At 34.5% G+C, this 20,752-nt stretch overlaps 2 protein-coding genes across 6 annotated transcripts in view; one reads left to right on the top strand and one right to left on the bottom strand.

Moving 5' to 3' along the window:
* The first annotated feature begins 2,520 nt into the window (after nucleotides 1-2,520).
* On the top strand, nucleotides 2,521-15,963 carry LOC105326053 (sodium-dependent neutral amino acid transporter B(0)AT3). Its single transcript, XM_011425880.4, has 11 exons — nucleotides 2,521-3,124; nucleotides 4,836-4,952; nucleotides 7,128-7,432; nucleotides 8,401-8,562; nucleotides 9,197-9,307; nucleotides 9,649-9,850; nucleotides 13,180-13,286; nucleotides 13,467-13,668; nucleotides 14,136-14,295; nucleotides 14,640-14,802; nucleotides 15,283-15,963. Exons 1-11 carry the CDS (start codon nucleotides 2,905-2,907, stop codon nucleotides 15,514-15,516), a joined length of 1,983 nt encoding a protein of 660 aa, XP_011424182.2. The 5' UTR covers nucleotides 2,521-2,904; the 3' UTR covers nucleotides 15,517-15,963.
* Nucleotides 15,912-20,752, bottom strand: part of LOC105326054 (uncharacterized) — a 16,923-nt gene continuing 12,082 nt past the window's right edge. For 2 of the 5 annotated variants that reach the window (XM_034480867.2, XM_034480869.2), the window contains exons 6-16: nucleotides 19,976-20,200; nucleotides 19,583-19,755; nucleotides 19,245-19,330; nucleotides 19,029-19,064; nucleotides 18,117-18,155; nucleotides 17,466-17,582; nucleotides 17,236-17,351; nucleotides 16,675-16,933; nucleotides 16,448-16,564; nucleotides 16,265-16,346; nucleotides 15,912-16,145 (exon numbers count right to left, since the gene is read on the bottom strand). In XM_034480867.2, coding sequence (XP_034336758.1) covers nucleotides 16,003-16,145; nucleotides 16,265-16,346; nucleotides 16,448-16,564; nucleotides 16,675-16,933; nucleotides 17,236-17,351; nucleotides 17,466-17,582; nucleotides 18,117-18,155; nucleotides 19,029-19,064; nucleotides 19,245-19,330; nucleotides 19,583-19,755; nucleotides 19,976-20,200 — 1,393 coding nt within the window. In that variant the 3' untranslated portion in view covers nucleotides 15,912-16,002. The remainder of the gene's footprint in view (nucleotides 16,146-16,264; nucleotides 16,347-16,447; nucleotides 16,565-16,674; nucleotides 16,934-17,235; nucleotides 17,352-17,465; nucleotides 17,583-18,116; nucleotides 18,156-19,028; nucleotides 19,065-19,244; nucleotides 19,331-19,582; nucleotides 19,756-19,975; nucleotides 20,201-20,752) is intronic. The other 3 variants (XM_034480866.2, XM_034480865.2, XM_034480868.2) reach the window with 3 other exon arrangements.

Genomic DNA, 20,752 nt, shown 5'->3' with positions numbered 1-20,752 from the left:
AATAGCAATCAACTGATTGGAATATGATAAAGTTTGATATTTACATGGACGTACGTCAGTAAGCCATTAAAGTTGTGATAAAATATTAACAGTGTTGTTTGTTTGAGGTATCGAATTTATAGATGAGATTTTTCACATGATGACAGAAAAAATACCACTGCAGCTGCACGTATGATCGTGAAATTATTTCAAATATATATTAAAGACACATCCATATTTAAAGAAAACAGAAACCAACAAATAAAAATATGCACTGTTATGAATTTCCTTGATGTGATGGTTTTTGTACATACAATATACATTCATTGCATGATTGTGAGGGAGATATATGAAGATTAATTTATTCCCAAGGAAAATCACATTTTCCGAGGACAACGCCCGAGTGAAATACGATTTTTCTGTAGAAATAAATCTTCATACGTAAGGTTCTAATAGGTTTTCAACCATTGCAAAACAATAACGTAGTGAAAGTTAACCGGTTTCTTTCTGTTAGTTTTCTAATATAAAAGGGATGTAAAGCGATTTTTGTAGTATTAATAATTTGATTAGATCGTATGCTCTTCCTCGGGATTTTTCATAGGAATAGAATGGAAAATCCCGTGGAACTCGAAGGGATGGGATATGATGATAAATTAGACCATGATATGGAAATATAAATTTTGATAATCCTGACACGTGATTGCATAAAACAAATCAGATAATGCGTTGGGTTAAATTATTTTTAATGAGACATAATAATTAAGTTAGTTTACATGTACATATGAAAAATTTCAGTTTTTTGTATACATACTCACCCGGAAAGTTCGGAAACAAAAATACGACAAATCTTACAAAATATGCAATGATCTCACTTTGAGTGTATTATAACCATTTTAACAAGACCTTGGACTTTCAACAAGACGTAGCTATCTATTCCTTTACCTTGCTTCAAAACAAGTTAAAATGATACGGTTTCAAGCGAAATATGCACCGATTGCGTAGTGTTAACTCAAAAGCCAGAAAAATCTTGTTGATTTCAAAGAGCCATGACTGAGTGGCCAGCAATGAAATAGACAGGCCTACGTTACATTGCTGCATGATGACACAACTACCTAAAGTCCAAGCTCTTATTAAAATGATTCTGAATCATGATATATTTTTTTAATCGATGAGTTGTCAATCATACATTTACCGTGATCAAGGAAAGAACATGTATTTTCTCATATTGACTACAGGAGAAAAAGCTTCTTTTTTTTTTTTTTATAACAAATGACATCGAACTCTCCTGGACCACCCAACCCCACGAAACTCCTTCCCCTTGAATAAAATCCCACACAAATTACTGTAAACACAATTTGATTCGTGCGCAAGAAATATTTGCGAGGTTCGCGAGAGCCTCTTCGTCACAAATATTTCCCGCGGCGAACTACTCTTTGCTGTATGGATGCAATGAGATTTCATGTGTGAAGAAGGCTTGATCGCAAAAAAGTCGTAGCGAGTCAGCGTATCTCTGTTAAATCGCGAAATGAAGTCGTCGCGAATAAAAATTGGTTTACAGCAATAAGATCATATATAACTACGTATAAACTAAACTCCTGTCGGACGAATTTGAAAAGAATCGTAAAAAAATCTTCGGATATTGAATCTTATTAGATAATTTTCTCAAGGACACTGAATAGATTGATCCTTAATTGATTAAATTAGTTTAATTTAATATTAATTCCACATTTTAAAAATCTATTAGACATATATTACTATACTATAGTTAGCACTATACATGTACATGTATATTTAGCGCTCTTTGACATCGATGCGAGGCACTTTATTGACTTTTTAAAATTTCTTATTTACGAAATCGAAAATTTGATGGTTGTACAACTGATTTGTAAAAAAAAAATCCAAACAAAAAAAACCCAAACAAACAAACAAAAACAAAAACAAAACAAAACAAACAAACAAAATTGCCCCCCCCCCCCAAAAAAAAAACCGCATAAAAAACCCCCAAATTATATAGCCATCAATTCAAACGCAAACTTTAAAACATTTCGACACAACCAATTTTATTATTCAAGCACAGATAGAGGCTATCTCTTCTACGAAGAACGCTAAAAAATCTGTCCCTGATTTCTGTATTTGCGTTAATAGGCTGTTAATTTTGCCATTCTCATTCATGTTCAGTCCTTTGCTCAAGAAGATATAGAATTGAATTCCTGGTCGAGCGATCGAAGTTCTATCTTTGGGTTCGCACGTCAAGAATTGCTTTTCATTATCGTGAAGAATGGGTTTTTCATTATGCAGCGACGAATGCATTGATTTGTAATCAGAAATCATCATGTTTCTTGCTAACGCCTCTTACAAGACGATCATGCTTGTGGCATAAACCTCCAGTGGTAATGTGGTAGATTTCTAAGCTGATTTCTTCAATCAATACATCACATGGGTTCAGATATAGCCAATAAAGTAAAAACTCACATTCCGATTTTAAGTTTGTACTAAATCGGGGGGAAAAATGAGAAAAAAAACCAACTTTGAATTACGTTCAAGTCAAACGCGACAGAATATAGAACTGCAGTAATGTGACTGAATTAAAAAAAAATTCTCTGAAGCCATTAATTAATCAATAATAAATTGCAATACGACCCCTTCCATGTGAAAAGTATTATACAAAAGGGATTTGCTTTCAGAATAAAAAACTGTGCTTCCCCTTCGGAATATGGAAATGTGGGTCAACAAGTTCTGGACATGTTGAAATTTGAAGAGCTACGGGGGAGCATATCCTATCGCAACATCAAGCAACGCCATCTAGCGGCCAAAGACCCAGTCATCGATCGACTGTGATTCTCAAAACACCGAACACTTTCAATTCTGACTTTTTTTTTCATATATAAAAAGTGTCCCCTGCGTAAGCAACCAGCGTCAACAGTTATGGAGAGACCCAAGAAGAAAGATAAAATAGAAATGGACAGTTTAGTGGAATCGGGCGAAAATTCCGTCAAAAATTCCCCGTCGGGAGATGACGAAAAACAGAATCTGCAAATTCCTGTTTCCGGACAAACTTACGGAAGTACTCTGAGTATAGGACCGGAAGCGTCCACGGCAAATTTACTGAAGATTGACCTAGAAAAGAAAATCAGCCGACATACAGGTAAGAGGTATTTAACTATTTACTATTTACGTACCTCTCCGCTACGGGAAATGGAAAAGGGAAGGGGGTATTTTCTTGTTGACTTAGAAATACAGTGGGTTTTTTTCAAAGAATTATCATTATTGCAAAGTGACGCATGATGGTTCGCTGCTTTAGATATCTACAGCGTTGGACACAAACTCTTATATTATATTCATATATACATACATGTATGTATACCAAGCTAAATTAACCGAAGGCACTATTGTTGTTACTTACTCATATTCGATCTAAAGTTAAATAGTATTACATGACTAATCAGTCATGGATTTTTTTTTTAACTTTTGATTAAATTCTAATAAAAGGACATTATTTAGTAAAGTATTATATACGAGTATGCTGACCTGAATAAATTTCTTTTAGGTGCACACAATATAGAATTCTCAAGATGCATGAATAAACTAGTAGTTTGTAAAATGTTTTTCTTCCATTAATTTTGGTTTTCCGTTTAATACAGAACAAATCTCTACAACAACAAAAACGTCGCGTGACAAACCGATAGCGAGGAGTACTGACGTTTCCCATGTTTGCGTACTCCGGAAGGAGACATTGATTTGCTTACGTTCTAAATAAAACCACCGAGAGTCGGGAACTGAAGCGTATTCATTGAACTTCTATATGGTTTCCTAACCCCCAAGGCTGTAGTAGAATCAAATCACTTAATCCCATCATAATTAATGATATAGAAGGAACGAAATCTCTGGATGTCCGTGTAGTGCATGTTTACCCAGAAACAAATTAATTGAACATGTTATACACCAGACCGGTGTCCTTTGATGTTTTTATATAAGACTCTTTGCCTTACAAACAATGTCCATTTATGTACTTCCTTCGTACATATTTCAATCTGAATAAGATACCATGGTTTTATGAGTTAAATACACATCATTAGACCTTTGGCTTCTCTGCAGAGCGATAATTTACGAAATATTGTATACAGGGAAATATTCGCCCCGTTTTATTTTTGCCTCTTCGCCCTCGTTGTCATCGGGCGGATTTCAATGTCGCAAATTTATCATCTCTCCACAAACGTGTGTCTGGGCCAATTGAAGACGGGGCGAAACTGTTTGCATGTGTTGAGGGGCGAAAATTACACGGGGCGAAAATAACATCATACAGTAAAAACTGCATGGGATTTCATCAATTAACGTTGGTCACCAAATTTCGTAGATATCAGTTTTTTGAGTTTATTCACGAAATTAGATAGTTATTGGACATTTGCACACACACACTGCAATGATAGAATCACTGGCCACGAATTTAAGTATCCTTGAAACGGTGATAAATCCACGAAAACTGATATCCACGAATATTATTAAAAATACAGTAAATGATGCATACCAAAATATTACAGTAAACCAATTCGATTTCATCTTTGCTTATTCCTTTTTCTAACACGTACAGGATTTTTTGACTTGTAGAAATTGCAACTGTACGAAATATCATTGAAAAATACTAACAAAACATCGAAACTACATAATGATGCAAAACTAGGACATTTGACCGTGTTTTCTATTTCACGTTATTGGCGGAAAAGGGACGACTTAATTCACTAAATTGAATGCTTAACTAAATGTACATTGTACATACATGTATAAGTGTTCATATATCTGTTGAGAAACGCGTCAAATGTAAATTATAGAATAAGCATTACATGTGTTTCTACACGTAGGTGAAGAACGGGAATCCTGGGATAGCAGGGCTGAGTTTCTCCTGTCCCTGATTGGATACGCTGTGGGGCTGGGTAATGTGTGGAGATTTCCATATCTCACCCAGAAAAATGGAGGAGGTGAGCAGTTACGTCACATAAAATTGCATCACTTATTTAAAAAAAACCCAACTTATTATTACCTTAGCTGTAGGACAATTTTGGCCCTCCCCTCTCCCCCTTTTTAACAAGATCACTAGCTGCGAATATAGCAATCTCGGATTTTTTTTATTCTGACATTTCCTCCAAAAAAAGGAAGACAGTACTAGAGGCCTACATTATCACAGGGTCCACTTCTATTAAAGAAAATGACAACACTTTCTTTATGCTCTGAAATCTCTTTGTTATCCCTGGGTGTTTTGCTCTTTTCGAAAACTGCATCTCGTCAATTTCTATTTGTGGTTCAAATTAAGTAATGTGCCCAAGTTTTGTCACGTGTTAGAATTTTCGACAACCGTCCATCATTGCAGTTTTTGAATTTTTAAAAAAAATAATTAGTATGATATTCTTACACGCTGTTGTTGGTATCCATAGCGCGTGAAGGTTTTTCAGTGTGAAAGTTCCTTTTAAAACACTGTGAACTGTCTCCAAAGAAATGTTTGACAACTCGGCTATTTGTTTTAACAGTCTCTCAACCGTCATTAGTAACAAGTCTCTAAACTGTAGCTTTTATTGCAACAGAGCATTCTTGATTGAACAGAGCGGTAATGATTTTTTATGCCCATTTCACCATTTTTGAATTTTTGAAACCTTTTATGTATGACAGACATAGTTGCCGTAAATATCATACATTGCGGTTAAACTTGCCAGATTTTACAGCAGTATTAATGTAGCTACTCTCTTCAGTCTTTTTTATGGATTCTTTATCCCGCAGTGTCTTGAAAAACCTTATTCTTTCTCTCTCTCTCTCTCTAAAAATAAACTTATACATATACTTGTTACAGGGTTGTCTCTAAAAATTAAAGTAGAAGGAAGAAATAAAAATGTAGAAAGGGAGTCGGGGGAGGGGGGTTGCTTATAGCTACATTGTGTTTAAAATGCAATAATAGCCGGGTAATTAAGGCATTATAGGCGGGGGAATTCCCCGTCCCTCGGGTCTTGGAGACAACCCTGAACTTGTATGTTCAGACTAGTTCACGTAAACGGTATAGGTTGTGGAAGGACTCAGTCAATGAGCATTTACTAAGATGCTACACTAAACTGCAGTTACTGTACTACAAACACAAAAAGGACAACTATAATGTTTGAATTTGCTATCGCTAAGATGTTACACTCATTTACTACAAGCATCAAAAATATAAACATTAGCCCAACATAAAAGAATCCAAACGTCATTAAATTTGAAAACATTATTCATTGGTTGTTCTCTAATCCATGTTCATCAAACATTTGCAAGTTTGAATAAACTGAAATTTTTAAAACTTAATCCGATATGCTGTTTCAGCATTTTGCATAGAAAATTGCATTACGTGACGTCATGGTAATTGTTGTTCGTGGATGAATTTGAAACACAAACTCAGTCTTAACACTTTATTTGGCTATTAAAACTGCTTTTTGTTTTACTAAAGCATGATTACTGACAGATATATCACGACAATTTAGAGGGAATATATCATGCTGTCACCAAAAGGAGCGAACTGCACGGCGGGGCGACGCACGCTCTTCAGCACTAGAACAGCCCATTAGCGCCATGTTCTAAATAATGCAAGAAAATTAGTTTATCCTGACACTTTTATGAATTTTGTATAGTACGTTCTCCAGGGCAGTATTTGACTGAGCGGTTTTTAATTTCATATCAACACGCAAACTTCTGTTCAAAACAAAACTAGATATATAGGCCAGTGCGGACCTGAAAGAAAACACCAAATTAAACTCTTAGGTGAAACATCAACATTACTTTGATGTATACTCTTTTCGATCAAGTGAGTTAAAACCATCATAAATAAATTAATAATTTTTTATTCCTATCTTAAGGTTATACACATGTACAATATACATGTACTACTTTTTATATTAGTATTTATTTTGCTGCAAAATCATCATTTTTAGGTTTTGAAAAAATAAGTTTTCAGTACGCCAACAGATTTTTAATTTTTTTTTACCCCGATGTTGTGAGAAAGGAGGCTGATGGACATTATGATAGTGTTTTTCAAATGAAATTGATGCTATCGAACATTTCTATAAGTAAACGAATTTTGAATTTCTCCAAGTAAGGATTGCAAACAACAGTTCCACATTTTTTTCTTCTAATCACAGGAGCTTTCCTGATTCCCTATGCAGTGATGCTAGCCATAGAGGGTATCCCACTGTTTTACCTGGAGCTTGCGATCGGGCAGCGTTTGCGGAAAGGATCGGTCGGCTCGTGGAACCAGGTCTCCCCTTATCTCCAGGGAGTGGGGCTGGCTTCCGCTGCAGTCTCTTTCAATGTGGCGCTTTACTATAATACAATCATGGCGTGGTGCATCATTTATTTGGTCCAGAGTTTTCAGTCCCCCCTGCCGTGGTCCGAGTGTCCTCTTGTGGAGGGCTTCAATTCTACAGTTAAAGAACCAGAGTGCGAGGTAACGTTTTTCTCACTGTTGCATCAATTAAACATTACACTCCTTGCTTTAATCCCTGATTAACTAACTTAAATCTCATAAATCAGATAAAACAGATTATTTTACATTTTAAAATCTAATATACTAGGAAAACTGACTAAAGTATATGTGAATTTTGTTTCATCATTGTTTTCTTGCCTTTTCAAAAAAAAAAAAACCTCCATAATTATACCTTCTATGGTAAAAAGTGACGAATGTTATTAATGATAAAAAAAGTCGACAAAACTTATAGTATTTGAAGAAAATCATGCAGGAAAAGAAAGTTTGCCAACTTATCCAATGCTCTTCTTGTTTGTTACTTAACATTACTACTTTGTTGTATCAACAGGACTGGCCAAACAACCTAGAACACATGATTGATAATAAAATATGTTCAAAAGATATATGTAACTATCTATCGACAGAAATTATGAAGTCCATCTACATTACTTAGTATTTATTTATATCTTAAAATCCAACCTTGTCTTGACAGTTGACACACTGTATATTCCAACATACTATTAAATATTAATTGATGACGTAATGATATGTCGGGTAAGGTTATGCTGATTGCTTTAAAAATTTGAAAATCATCTTTATTTGGTTGTACATGCAGTGGCGGGTTTTGAATTGGGCCAAGAGCCCCTTCCCCAATTTCTGATCAAATTTTCAAACAAAAATTAGTAGAACTACAATAAATCAGTCTTTTTTTATTCATTGATATTATAATACTGTCGAGTATAGCTTGATTAGCTCAAAAATGTGTGTTTTCAAAACCTGGAAGCTTCCGGAGGTTTCACCATTTAGTCCCCATCAGGGCTTTGCCCTTGGCCCACTGGGGCCTCAAGGCGGCCCCCAGTTCCTCGACCTTGTCGGCCCCCTTTTAAGCAAATCCTTGATTCGCGATGGACATGTGTATTATAAAGATTTTTTCTTGTCCTTCCTATAAGAGAAGTGGACCTACCACGTACTTCTGGTACCGAGAGACTTTAAACATAGCTCCATCCATCGAGTCCTCAAGCGGCCTCAACTGGAAGCTGGCGGTCTCACTCCTGGTCGCTTGGATCATCGTGTATCTATGTATGGTCAAAGGAATCAAGTCATCTGGAAAAGTAAGGAGCTTTTGTTATGTTGAATCCCGTAGACAAATTACGGGAAACAGCAGCAAGTTATTACAGTCGAGAGGCCGCTATCGAGAATTAAATGTGACATCGACCTATCTTGATTTTTTTCATGGGTGTCATTGACGCCAAATTTCTACGATTTATTCAAATGTTTTCTTAGATTTACATTTTTCAGATTGCATTTTTATGGCATTTAGGAGTTTTTTTAATCATTTATCGGCAATGGTTTCAGTAGTAAGTGCGTTTTAATGAATGAATGAATCTTTATTGGTTCTCTGCTTCTCGAGAGTTTCCAAGTTTTTTTTTTTACTTTTAATCACAGAATCGCCAACTGATCATTGATTTTTCTATCGGAATTTTGCCTGTTTTCAGTGGCAACACTCTATCATTTCTTTTATATGAATTTTAGTTTGATCTGAACAAAACTAAATGATGGTATTACCAATTGTTTTCTTCAAACAAGTTACAATAAAGTAATTATAATTGCTGTATTAGATGAAATGCGCGACACAAAACAATATGGATGCAAACTTTTAAAGTTTTGAAAGTATGTATAGTCATATATTTTTGGTTTCCTTTTTAAAAATTCAGTGATATACCTCTACTGTATGTCCTTTTGTAGGTTGTGTATGTGACAGCTACGTTCCCTTATCTAGTCCTTATCATATTTTTCTTTCGAGGGATAACGCTGCCCGGATTTGAACGAGGATTAGAACATTTGTTTGTTCCGGAGGTAAATAATAAAACCCACCAACAAATGCGTCAAAAAGTAAAATTATCGATATTTGCCGTCTACACGAAATTGATTTAATTAATTGCTCCTAGTGTATTAATTTGATATCAAAAATTGTCTTTTAAACGTCTTTTTTATAACGATATACCCGGTAAAGACATGTGATCAGAATTAGATTTATTGAATACTGAATTAGATTAACATCATTATTTGCGTAGTATATCGCCGGATTCGAAAAACTATATCTTGAATATTGAGTCAAACATTGACAATATCTTGAGTATTGAGTTCGACCTTGACCATTATTTCCAATGTGGAATTCGTCTTATTTTTACCCTCAGTGGAGCAAGCTGTTTGAGCCCGAGGTATGGCTGGACGCCGCCACACAGATCTTTTACTCCTTTGGCCTGGCCTTTGGCTGCCTGATTGCACTATCGTCGTACAACCCTATCAGAAACAACTTTGCCAAAGAGGCCCTGATCGTTACCGTCTCAGATTTCTTTACTTCCATCTTCACCGCCTGTGTGGTTTTCTCCATATTGGGTAAGGTTCATTCATTACTGTGAAAGTTTCAATTCATTTTGTTTCTTTTAAAAACAAATTATTTTTTGATAATACAGTATATGTATTTTACTTAAAACATGAATTTTTGTAGCATTCCACATAATAATGTTAACATATTGACATTACTTAATTTGGATATGGATATTTGGATATGAATTTGTCTTCTGTTAACTAATTAAAAGATCAAATGCCTTTTTCCAGAAATTAGAAACCCGCATATAATGATTACGTAACACAGTGTCTTTGTAGGCAATGCCTTTATATCAATTACCAGATATTGTGTAGGATTGTAGCCAAAAGAAAACTTAGTTATAATGAAGAATGTTATATAAAACTGTATTAAATCAACAATATTGCGTTGTCTTTGTGTAATTATACATGAAACTATCCGAAACCTAAATACTTTACTCGTAAAATCTTCTGCGTATAAAAGTTATTTTCTTGTCTTGATATTTTTTTTTCTATTGATCCATAATAGAACAAATTGATAGTGAGATGTATGTTGACGTTAATATGAAACAACACGATGTGTAGGTAAATTAAATCTTGTGCAGGCAAAGAAACTTTAGATACACATCAATCACAATTAGTGACAAATTAAGGGTGTTTGGCTCTTCTTCGTCTTTTGGAGAAGAAATCGAATTCCAGATTATTATAGCATTAAATGATTTATTTTTGACGTCGTCGTGTCAATAACTGCCGTCAGGTGAGCAGACAAATTGAATAACGCGCGTTAGCGCGTTATGATAATTTGTCTGTTCACCTGACGGCAGTTATTGACACGACGACGTCAAAAATAAATCATTTAATACTTATATTTACATTCCCTTACTGAAGAAATCAATTGTTTACTTAAATAAATCGATATTAAGTGCAGATCACGGAGGGAGTGAATAAGTAACAGCAAGAACAGCTGTTTTGTAAAACCGGTTTAAACTGGTTTTCACATAGACTGTTGAGAGGAGATCAACGAGCATGGAAATATAATCCATGATAAATAACTCTTGAAATGTTGCTTTTTACAATAAAGTCAACTTTTTTGTCGAATAATTATAAAACATGGTGTTTTGACAACATTCATAAAATACATTTTTTAACCGATAACAAAGAAATCACTGTTTGAGAACTACTTATGTAAATTACTCGTAAATTCATACGCAGTGAATAGGTGTTGCATTTAGAGGCATTTAACCATCACTGAATTTAATGGAAAAACACAGTAGAATGTAAATATTTATAAATATCAAGTATTTTGGTTACCATAGGAATAGGCCATATGTGAAATTAAGCAATATGTCATACATGCAGCAATTAATAGTATTGGGGTTTTTTTTTTTAATAAAACACCTGTTTATTTTTTTTTTTTAAATAGTTTGGTTTATATAATATAATTATAAATATATGAATTTTTAGAATGTCAATTTGTTTAAAATGGGTGGAAATCTCAGTTTAATTTAAACTATTTAAAAGATAAATAGAAAGTCATATTTGTTTACCCCTTTTCCTATAATATTCATCACTTCCTAAAAGACAATGAATATTTTCATGGATTATCTAAGCAATCTTAACCGTAGCCGATTTTTCTTGCTATGATTGCATTTTCAATCAAGACCTGAAGACAATTGATTTGGAGAAATGTAGAAAAGATTGTATTGACCTGTATTCTCGGAAGATCCCCTAACGTTGATTCATTTTGTTTGAACGAGCCTAAAGTGAGTCCCAAAGGGCACTTCCCTCGCATTAGATCGATCAGCTACTTTAATAAGGGGTGCTTATTGCAGATTTGTTCCCCAGAAAGTTTTTCTTTTATTCGTCTCCAATTTCTAGATGGATGTTATTTAAAATATCGTATATCCGCTTGTCTATCCTGTATGCTGTGCTAAATGTATTTTTTAATGTGAACATATTGTTCACAGTCATGTAATTTTGAATGTGAACATTATGGTCACATTAAAAACTAGACAACATTGAGATGGTGACCATCTTTAAGGGCCCCGCTAAATAATGGACAATAGGATGATAAAGAATTTCAAACAATTTCGCTTTGACCTTGACCTGTAACTTTCCAGTTGGCTAAAACTTCTAATTTAATCTCATTTCCCCTTACATACAGGCATTTTTGCTGAGCAAGATTAAAGCTGCATGGTTTCGATTTTTTCACTATTACAGTATCAATTAGTTTTCCATACAAACCAATTATCCTAGAGAGTTTTAGACTTTTGTCTATTTACACCAGCATAATCGGCCCCCTTTCAAAGTCAGAAATATTCAAAGTAAACAAAATAATTTTTTTATGGGCAAACAAAAAACCCAAAAACAAACAAACCAAACTGTATCATGGGAATGTTTAGAAAAGGGAACCGTTTAGTTTCTCCTCCAAATGATCTAGTTTATACGATCCACATATCATGCTTCGATTGTAAACAATCAGAAATATTAGTGAACAATATTTTTAATTTGCCAAAAATTTATGACCTTTATTTATAGCGATGTCAAAATCGTAACACAATCATAGCCGTCTCGACGCCAATGACAAATTTTAAGATGAGGCGAAATTGTGTGGTACCCCTTTTGTGTCGTTTGTTTAGAAAAACAAACTTTGCACGTAATTTTTTTCATTGAAAGGCTAAATTAACCAGGAAAACTACTGCAATTAATGTATTTTATTATACACATACATAGCGAAACCATTGTTTAAAAGCGTTCTGCTGTTACCTTCCCATTTGACCTTGAAAATTGGTTCAAGGTCACTACACACCCTTTACTCAAAAGCTCTGTTTATGTGAAGTATGAGGCATATAGGGCGAAGTGGAAAGTATATATGCCCAGAAAAAGGATTTTTGCGCGATCCGATATAACTTTGACCCTTGACCTACAAATAACATTCAAGGTCATTGCACACCCTTTGACCGTAGACACTCTGTGAGTGAAATATGAGCAAAATTGGATCAAGAGGAGAGAAGATATGCCCCGGACAAGGATTTTGTACATAACTCTGCCATCCTTAACCTTAGATCTAGAAACATGGTTCAAGGTCACGGCATACCCTTTACCCAAATGCACTCTGAAGGACGGAAAGACGAAAGCATGGACAAACTAATCACTGTAGGGCGCACGCAGAGCGGGGCCTCAATTACATGTAGCACAACATACAAGATTGACGAGATTTGAATAACATTCAAAACACACTTTTAAAAAAAAAAATAGGAAAGATAAGTGTGTAATTGTTATATCACCATTTCAATGTTCCGGTATATAAGAAGACCCACCAGCTTTCATACTTATAAAGCTTGTTTTTTTTCTACAAGGTTTCAAAGCAACCATGGCGTACGAAAATTGTCTCACACAAAAGGAGAATCAAACATTAGGAAATTCAACAGATACAGTTTGTGATTTCAAAACCATCATATCAGAGGTAGATTTTTCCATGACAGTAGATATAACCATCCTGCTACGATCTTAATGTTTGTAAAAAAAAAAAGGTGTAAGGAAACAGCAACACAAACTATACTAGTATATAATAAGATTTCCTTTGAAATTTCAATCTGACCAAATCAATTTAGCTTGCCTGTATTTTATTTTCTCTCTAATACAGTCGGGCTCGGGGACCGGATTGGCCTTTATAGCATTCACAGAGGCCATCAATCAGTTTCCGATCGCCCCTCTCTGGTCTGTCCTCTTCTTCCTCATGTTGTTCACCCTGGGGTTGGACAGCATGTTTGGAACACTAGAGGGCGCTCTGACGTCTATTAACGACATGATGCTGTTTCCAAAACTCAGAAAGGAAATACTATGTGGTTTGTACGCAATTCAACATTCATACGTTACTGTAAACGTAAATTACGTTTACAGCAATTTTGAAAAAAAAAATCCCAAAATGGCAGCCTTTCCTAAAGGGTCGAAAGACTTGCAAAGGATAAATTACTGAAAGTCTCTTAAATTGTCGTCTTATTGAATACTTATTTATAAAACAGAAAACATAATTTTTTAACATGTACCTTTTGGTTGTATTCGTAAGAAACCATCCTTGCTTCAATGAATCGTAGTACTATCGAAAACTAACCAAAATGCAAAAAACAAAATTCGATATACATCTATCTTCTTGACGTTTCTGAACTTGTAAAAAAAAAATGGGAAGTTGGATGTTGTTTACATCTTGTCCAATTTAGTTGTGACCCTCCTTGTTGTCTGTGAGTTAATTATCTTTGCAGGCATCGTCTTCCTAGCGCCCTTCCTGATCTCCCTGTGTTTTTTTTTATTACAGGTATCGTCTGTCTGGTCTCTTTCCTAATCTCCCTGTGTTTTGCCACCAGAACCGGTTCCTACGTTTTCAGCCTATTTGACTCTTTCTCCGCCAATATACCTCTGCTGATTATAGCATTCATAGAATTATTAGGGATGTCATATATTTATGGTTTACAAAGGTATTGTCCATCTTTAAATCATAAGCGTAACTTAATGCTATTTGAACTTGATACGTATTCGTTAAGGCGCGCAACGTAATCTTTTACATTAGCGGAAGACTCTATTTAGGTTTAGATTATTTTAACGCATATTAATTTATTTTGAGAAATATGTCTTTCATTTCTTTTTTCAAAATTGGACGTTAAGATACAACCTGTCATTCATCATGTTCATAGGTGAAAAATGAGAATGAAAGGCTATTTCTAAGAAAATATCTTAATGAAACTTGGGTAAGTGGTTTCAAAAATCAATCTTTTTTACCTTAATGTGGATGTAACATGGATGGTAATTGTTATATTTTTAGATTATGCGATGATATAGAGCTGATGATAGGAAGCCGGCCTGGCTATTTCTGGCTTCTGTGTTGGCGTTTTATCGGTCCACTAGCCATGGTCGTTATTTTTGTTGCTAGCCTCATAGAAATTTTCTCTAAAGGAGTCAGTTATGAGGTTTGGAACTCATTAAAGGTATGTGATCTCCAATTTATTTTTGGTAATGTGCATTTAGTGATTCGCAACTAGATGCATCTGGCCATAAATCAATTTTTAAAAAAAACCCACAGTATTGTGCATGTGACATTTTGTTGTGTTTATTTCTTTTTTAATTGATATAAGTGAAACTTTCTGTCATTCTGAGCGGAAATATACAAAGTGTACATATTCAGTGAACGTGCCTGTTTTGTTTATTATATACTGGATAATTTTGCAGCACAGCAGAGTACAAGATTTTTTCCCGTCCCGCCAAAGTTTCTATGAATCATACCAATATATATCTTTAAATGTTGTTATCAAGAATCAATTTTCAAAATGAAAATATAGAACGTCAGTGTTTCATACTCATTTTCCAAACAATTTAGAATGACTCAATTATCAAATCAAAAATTTGTCCAAGTTTCTTAATACCCAAAAATATTTGGCAGGCATTGAGGTAAAGTATTTTCTTGTCAGGGATACACGGAGTTAGCCCCATGGCCCTGGTGGTGCCAGGTGTTAGCAGTTCTTCTAATTCTGTCCTCCGTACTGTGGATCCCGGGGGTGGCGCTGGTCAAATATTACAGACTGATAGATTGGAAGGAGGAGGTGCCCGCCTATTTCCCCGAGGACGAGTTAATGGAAGAAAGACAGTTTCAGCCACATATCAGTAACCAGTTCGAAAAACTTTTATTTGGGTTCAAGGATTAGACACATACGATATGTAATATTTTAGTTAGGCATTGCAATACGTATCAAAGTAAAGAAGAACATCTACCAACGTGTATAATTCTTGTTTATTAGAAAAGAGCAATATGTGATGTTTTGTTAATCTTAATAGTTTTGTTTTGTCTAACTATATTGTTTATTCATCCATGCATTGTTACTTTAAATCATTGCCATGACATTAATTATTATTACATTTATCATATGAAATAGCTCCATTCCACTAAAAATCTAGATTGAAATTAAAAAAAAGGTAACTATTCTCTTGTGAATACTGATAAATCATCGAAGTGTCAATATCGGTGCATGTGTGTTTATAACTTATCATTGATATATATATTTACGATAGCGCATTGTACGAAAACACAAGTGAAGTAATATAAAATGTATTTTCTTTTTATTCATCAACAACAATAAAGTAACAACTCTTTGTATAGTTCTGATGAGTATAGCAATCACTTTAGATCGATACTAGTTACTGAACACTTGGCGTCCGACGCCCCTGACGCTGTTTGGGCGAGATGAGGCGCTGTTTGGGCGGGAAGTAATAAGTCCTTTGACAGGAACAGACACGTTATTTGAGCTGTTGTGCAAGCTTCTACAACTTCTATAATCTACAAAAAATAACATGAAAAGTTAACCTCTTTAAACCCTTTGCTTATTATTATCAATATTGGCGAAACATTACAAAAATGAAAATTAAATAACTAATTTCATCGACTTAGAAGCTTACGTTTTGTCGTCTGCTGCTTGTCATTATATGACGTCGCTTCCTTGTGTGTTACAATGGCACTTCTAGGTCTGCTTAATTTTACCTAGACGAAAAAGCAATCACTTATACGTCTTGTACGCAGATTCTCATGAAAATCAAAGGTTTCTTTCCATTAATCCTTGCAACCAAAACTCAGAATCTTACCCGTGTTGGTGTGTTGTCATGGTTACGTGTAGGCGAGCCCTCGGTTACTTCACTGTTGACAGTTGACGGTCGCCATCTTTTCTGTGATCGTGAAACAAACAAGGTTGCATTGCCGTCCTGAATTTGGAAGACAAGGCATATATTCCAAGCATTTACAACAAGCACATTGTGAATATAATACTAAGTATATATTACATATGTTCATTTCATTCATTTTGGATTGGTACCTCTTTCTCAGTATCTCCTTGACCTTGGGAGTGATTATTTTTCTCGGAACCTTTAACTTTCACCTGTTTTGAACTCTCCACGTTTTCTTTGCTTTCTGTCGTGTATGGCTTTCGATTGATGCGAATTCTCTTTTGAGCGTTTAATTTCCGTTCTTTGTCAATGGCTGCTAGGTTCTTGCGTAGAAGGTTTATTCTCATTTTGTTGGCAGCTACCAGGAATTTGGCCTGGCTGTTTTCTGCGTGAACTACGGTGTTCCATCTAAATAAGAAAAATTGGAAATTACAAATCAGAAAACAGAGCACAAAAATTTGCTAAACAACATACTTGTTGTGCTCTGTTCTAGATACATATTCATTTAACGATTCTTGATTTGATTGACAACAGTTTTAATTCGTGTAAAAAAAATCCGTTAATAAATGTTTTCGAGTAATATTTTAATTGCAGACTGATCTTATGTTTCTTCCTTTTCTTTCATGAACCAATGAAACATCATAAGAAAAGATCATTAATTTCGAATGTCTTGATTTGTAATCTTAAGGTATGTGTACAATTGTTCCTACTCTTTATCATCTTTGGCAGAACGACGCCGTCGTTGGTGAGAGACTTCCTTATCCGCCATCGCCATGGCTTTCCGCACAATGTCGTCTGAACCCATGATGGCAAGAATCCCATTTTTCTGCGACAGAAGTTTTGAAGTCAGATAATCGTGTTGTATTTATTTAGACACAACGTTTATATACATGTAAAATCTACAAAACTAGGGTATGTAAATTTTGATTACGACATATACCATAAACGATTCTTGTTCCGGTTGTTCGACATCTTGTGTTTCCCAAGCTTTCTTCAGATGACGTCCTATTTCGCTGTTTTCGTCCATAATATTCATAATACTATCCGCATCTAAGTTCTAAAATATCATAGAATGCTTCTTTTTAACTTGAAAAAGTATAAGGGTATATCGATTTTGCTTTTTAAAAAAATAACAAATAAAACGGTCAAAATTTGATTCAACATTGTCTTGCAGTCTGAAGGCCACATAATATTTCAGCTTCCAGCGAGCACAATCATGTTAGATGCCAACTAGACAGTATATTTGTTAGTATGCATGCATATATACATGTACATTCACAGAAAGTTGTATGAAATTGATAGTCATGCAAACGTGACATGAAAAAAACATAGATCTATACAGCACCTTGTATACTAAAAAAAAGACAGTCATATAAAATTCATCTTTAAAACATCAGAAAACAACAAAGTCCTGTTATATAAATGTTTGTCAGTTAACCTCTAATCTTTTTCCTGTTACTTAAAAATATATATTATGATATTTCTCTGATTACATAAGAGCACAGATCTTGTTTACAGAGTAACTGCAACACACGCTACAACGCACTGCACTCAGTAATATAGATCAAACAAGGGAGACAACTTTACGCACAGCTCGAGTTCTCCGACCATTCCTTGTTTCGTGAGTACGCTAAACATTATACGATTATGTCATCAGAGAATTGCATGAAACATTGTGAACATGGATTACATTGCTCAGAAAAGACATAGAATAGACGATACATGTATGTTCCAATGGATACATGTATTCTTAGGTATATCTTGTTTAAATGTGCTAAATATACTAGTAGTATACTTGTTACTAATTTACATGTGTTCACAAAACTTTCTATGCAACACATAAACTACAGTTTCACAACATGATGACTGGAACAAAAGATGGCACATGGTGACCAATGTTCGCGACAGAGTGCAGGCATTTTTTTGACTGGTGGAGGGGGATAAGGAACAGTAATAGTTGGCGACAGTTTTCACGACGTTAGTTTTAATATAGTCGTGTACTATGCAAACGTTCTCGCGGGTGACGGATGTTTTTTCAAGACATTTCTTTAAAAAATACCAAGGTCGTTATCTATTCGTTTCAGTCGGATGTGACAGTCGGATGTCAATCAATGATTAATATTTAAGATTACAGTACAATTCATTACCAAATGTATATAGTGAAAACATAAGTTACATTAGTCATAGAGAATTGTGGACCATTCATTATTTATTGATATCATACTTATACACATTTACAACAGTTTATTAGGGAAAATGATAACAAACTAAATTCAAAGTGCACCGAGTCATCAATAATATATAATTTTTAAAGACAACACAATACTTTATTCAAGTGGTTTTTCATGCATAAAGATATGTATTATACTTTGATGTACGTATACACTGACTACTTACATGTATATCTAAACACATATACAAATACATACAACATTTCATTTCTTTGAAAGCAGTAGTCTATATATATATGATTGGATAATGATTTTGCCAGTGAATAGTTTACCTTCTTTATGTGTTTAAGAAATATTATTTTTTCCTCCTGCCAGCAATAAAGGCAATGTATAAATATGTTATGAGAAAAAGATAAATTCATTAAAAAAAGTTAAGTAAAAAGAAATATGTACGATAAAATAATTTTTACAGTAAGTCCTTTTATAAGTAAATAAACTTAACTTTCTGTTACACGGTGAAAATACATGTAAATGAGAAATTCACTTACTTTTGTACATAATTCATCTAAGGTTTTGGCTAATTTTGACGTCATTAGCTGTTTGTTTTTAGTCTCTTCGTCTTCTGATTCAGAATCTAAAGAAGAAAACAATTGAAATTTTTATTACATGTACCACCTTTTCGTTCCAAACTATTCCGTTATATTAACTTCAATGAAATAAAACTTAATTTTGTTCTTTTCAAAGTTTCCAAAATGTATTTTAATGGGTCAAAATTCAATTATCAGACATCAAAACATCGAGTTATTTTTGCAGAGTAATAAGCTTAACACTTAAGTCTAGTACTTCCAAACATCAAATACACCAAGATTACGGTTGTCAATCTCACCTGATTCGCTTTCGCTAGGTTCATCCAGCTCAGGTGACGTCTTTTTGTGAAAATGTGCCGGGGCAGTGTGTGGCCTTGACCTTTGGGAATGGCAGGACAAAGGTCGAACTTGAAGTGGGGTGAACTTGCTCCCTTTCAGGACGAATCGATACATATTCTCTGTCGTCTGCTCTCTACAAGGAACACATATTACATCATATATCCGAGAGTACACAAATCTACGCTACGCGACGATTAAAAAATGAAGATAAACGCGAAATTGATTGTTCGAAATGACACTTTTATACATTTATGATTCTATTACAGTACTTTTTTGTTTGCAAAATCTTTTTTTGAAATGATTGCAAGTAAAACACGCGATAAGTCAGTAATGGTTATGCAATTTGCCCTCACTCCTCGGTTGGCGGTCTGTCGGCCACTGGGTGTTCCCTCATTTTACACATGTATTTCAGCTTGCCCTTTTCTTTGAGGGACTCTTTGATCCTGTTGTGTTTGTAGTTGTTCCAGACATGGTTTTTGTAGCCTCGGTCTCGAAGTTCCTCCTCGCTGACAAAATCATGGCGGTTCTCTTGAAGCACTCGTTCCAGTTTCTCTGAGTTTACTATTTTAAGCGCAGTTCTGCAGCAAAACATGCATTAAAATATTACAAATTTCGTAAAGTGGTGTTCAGACTTTACTTAGTGTATGCATACTTTGAACATTTAATACTTATACCAAATGAACAAATATTACATTGCAGTGTTATTGTTCGGCTTGAGGAATAAAGTTCTCTTGAATGAGACGAAGACTTTATAATACTATGTTTTTTATGCTTGTCATTTTCTTTTTACATATACGACTTGATTTTATTTTTATAATACTTGCTCCAAATCAAATCAAGTTTAATTTGCTTTTGTTCTTTTCTGTTTGTAAAATATGGAACATTTTTATTAGGGATGGCACTCTGAAATCGGTTAACCGATTACTCGGTCGGATTTTTTATTGATTCAATTTGGTACGTAATGTAAATTAAGTATTTAACGCGTGTGAAAAATATCCACCAGATTCGCGATATTTGGCGGATATATATCGACACAGACCATGAAATTGTTCAGATTATTTGTACGAACTAAATAAAACGACCTTCTGTTTGCAAAGACTAATTTTCACGAATCAGATTTAACCTGGTTA

The sequence above is a fragment of the Magallana gigas genome, chromosome 3 (genome assembly GCF_963853765.1).
Source record: "Magallana gigas chromosome 3, xbMagGiga1.1, whole genome shotgun sequence".
Classification (NCBI taxonomy): Eukaryota; Metazoa; Mollusca; class Bivalvia; order Ostreida; family Ostreidae; genus Magallana; species Magallana gigas.
This window is presented reverse-complemented; position numbering and strand designations above follow the sequence as displayed.

Coding starts and splice junctions, on each gene's coding strand:
- LOC105326053 (XM_011425880.4), top strand. CDS start 2,905: ATGGAGAGACCCAAGAAGAAAGATAAAATAGAAATGGACAGTTTAGTG. Junction 9,308..9,648: donor AACATTTGTTTGTTCCGGAG/GTAAATAATAAA, acceptor TTTTACCCTCAG/TGGAGCAAGCTGTTTGAGCC. Junction 14,296..14,639: donor TATATTTATGGTTTACAAAG/GTATTGTCCATC, acceptor TTATATTTTTAG/ATTATGCGATGATATAGAGC.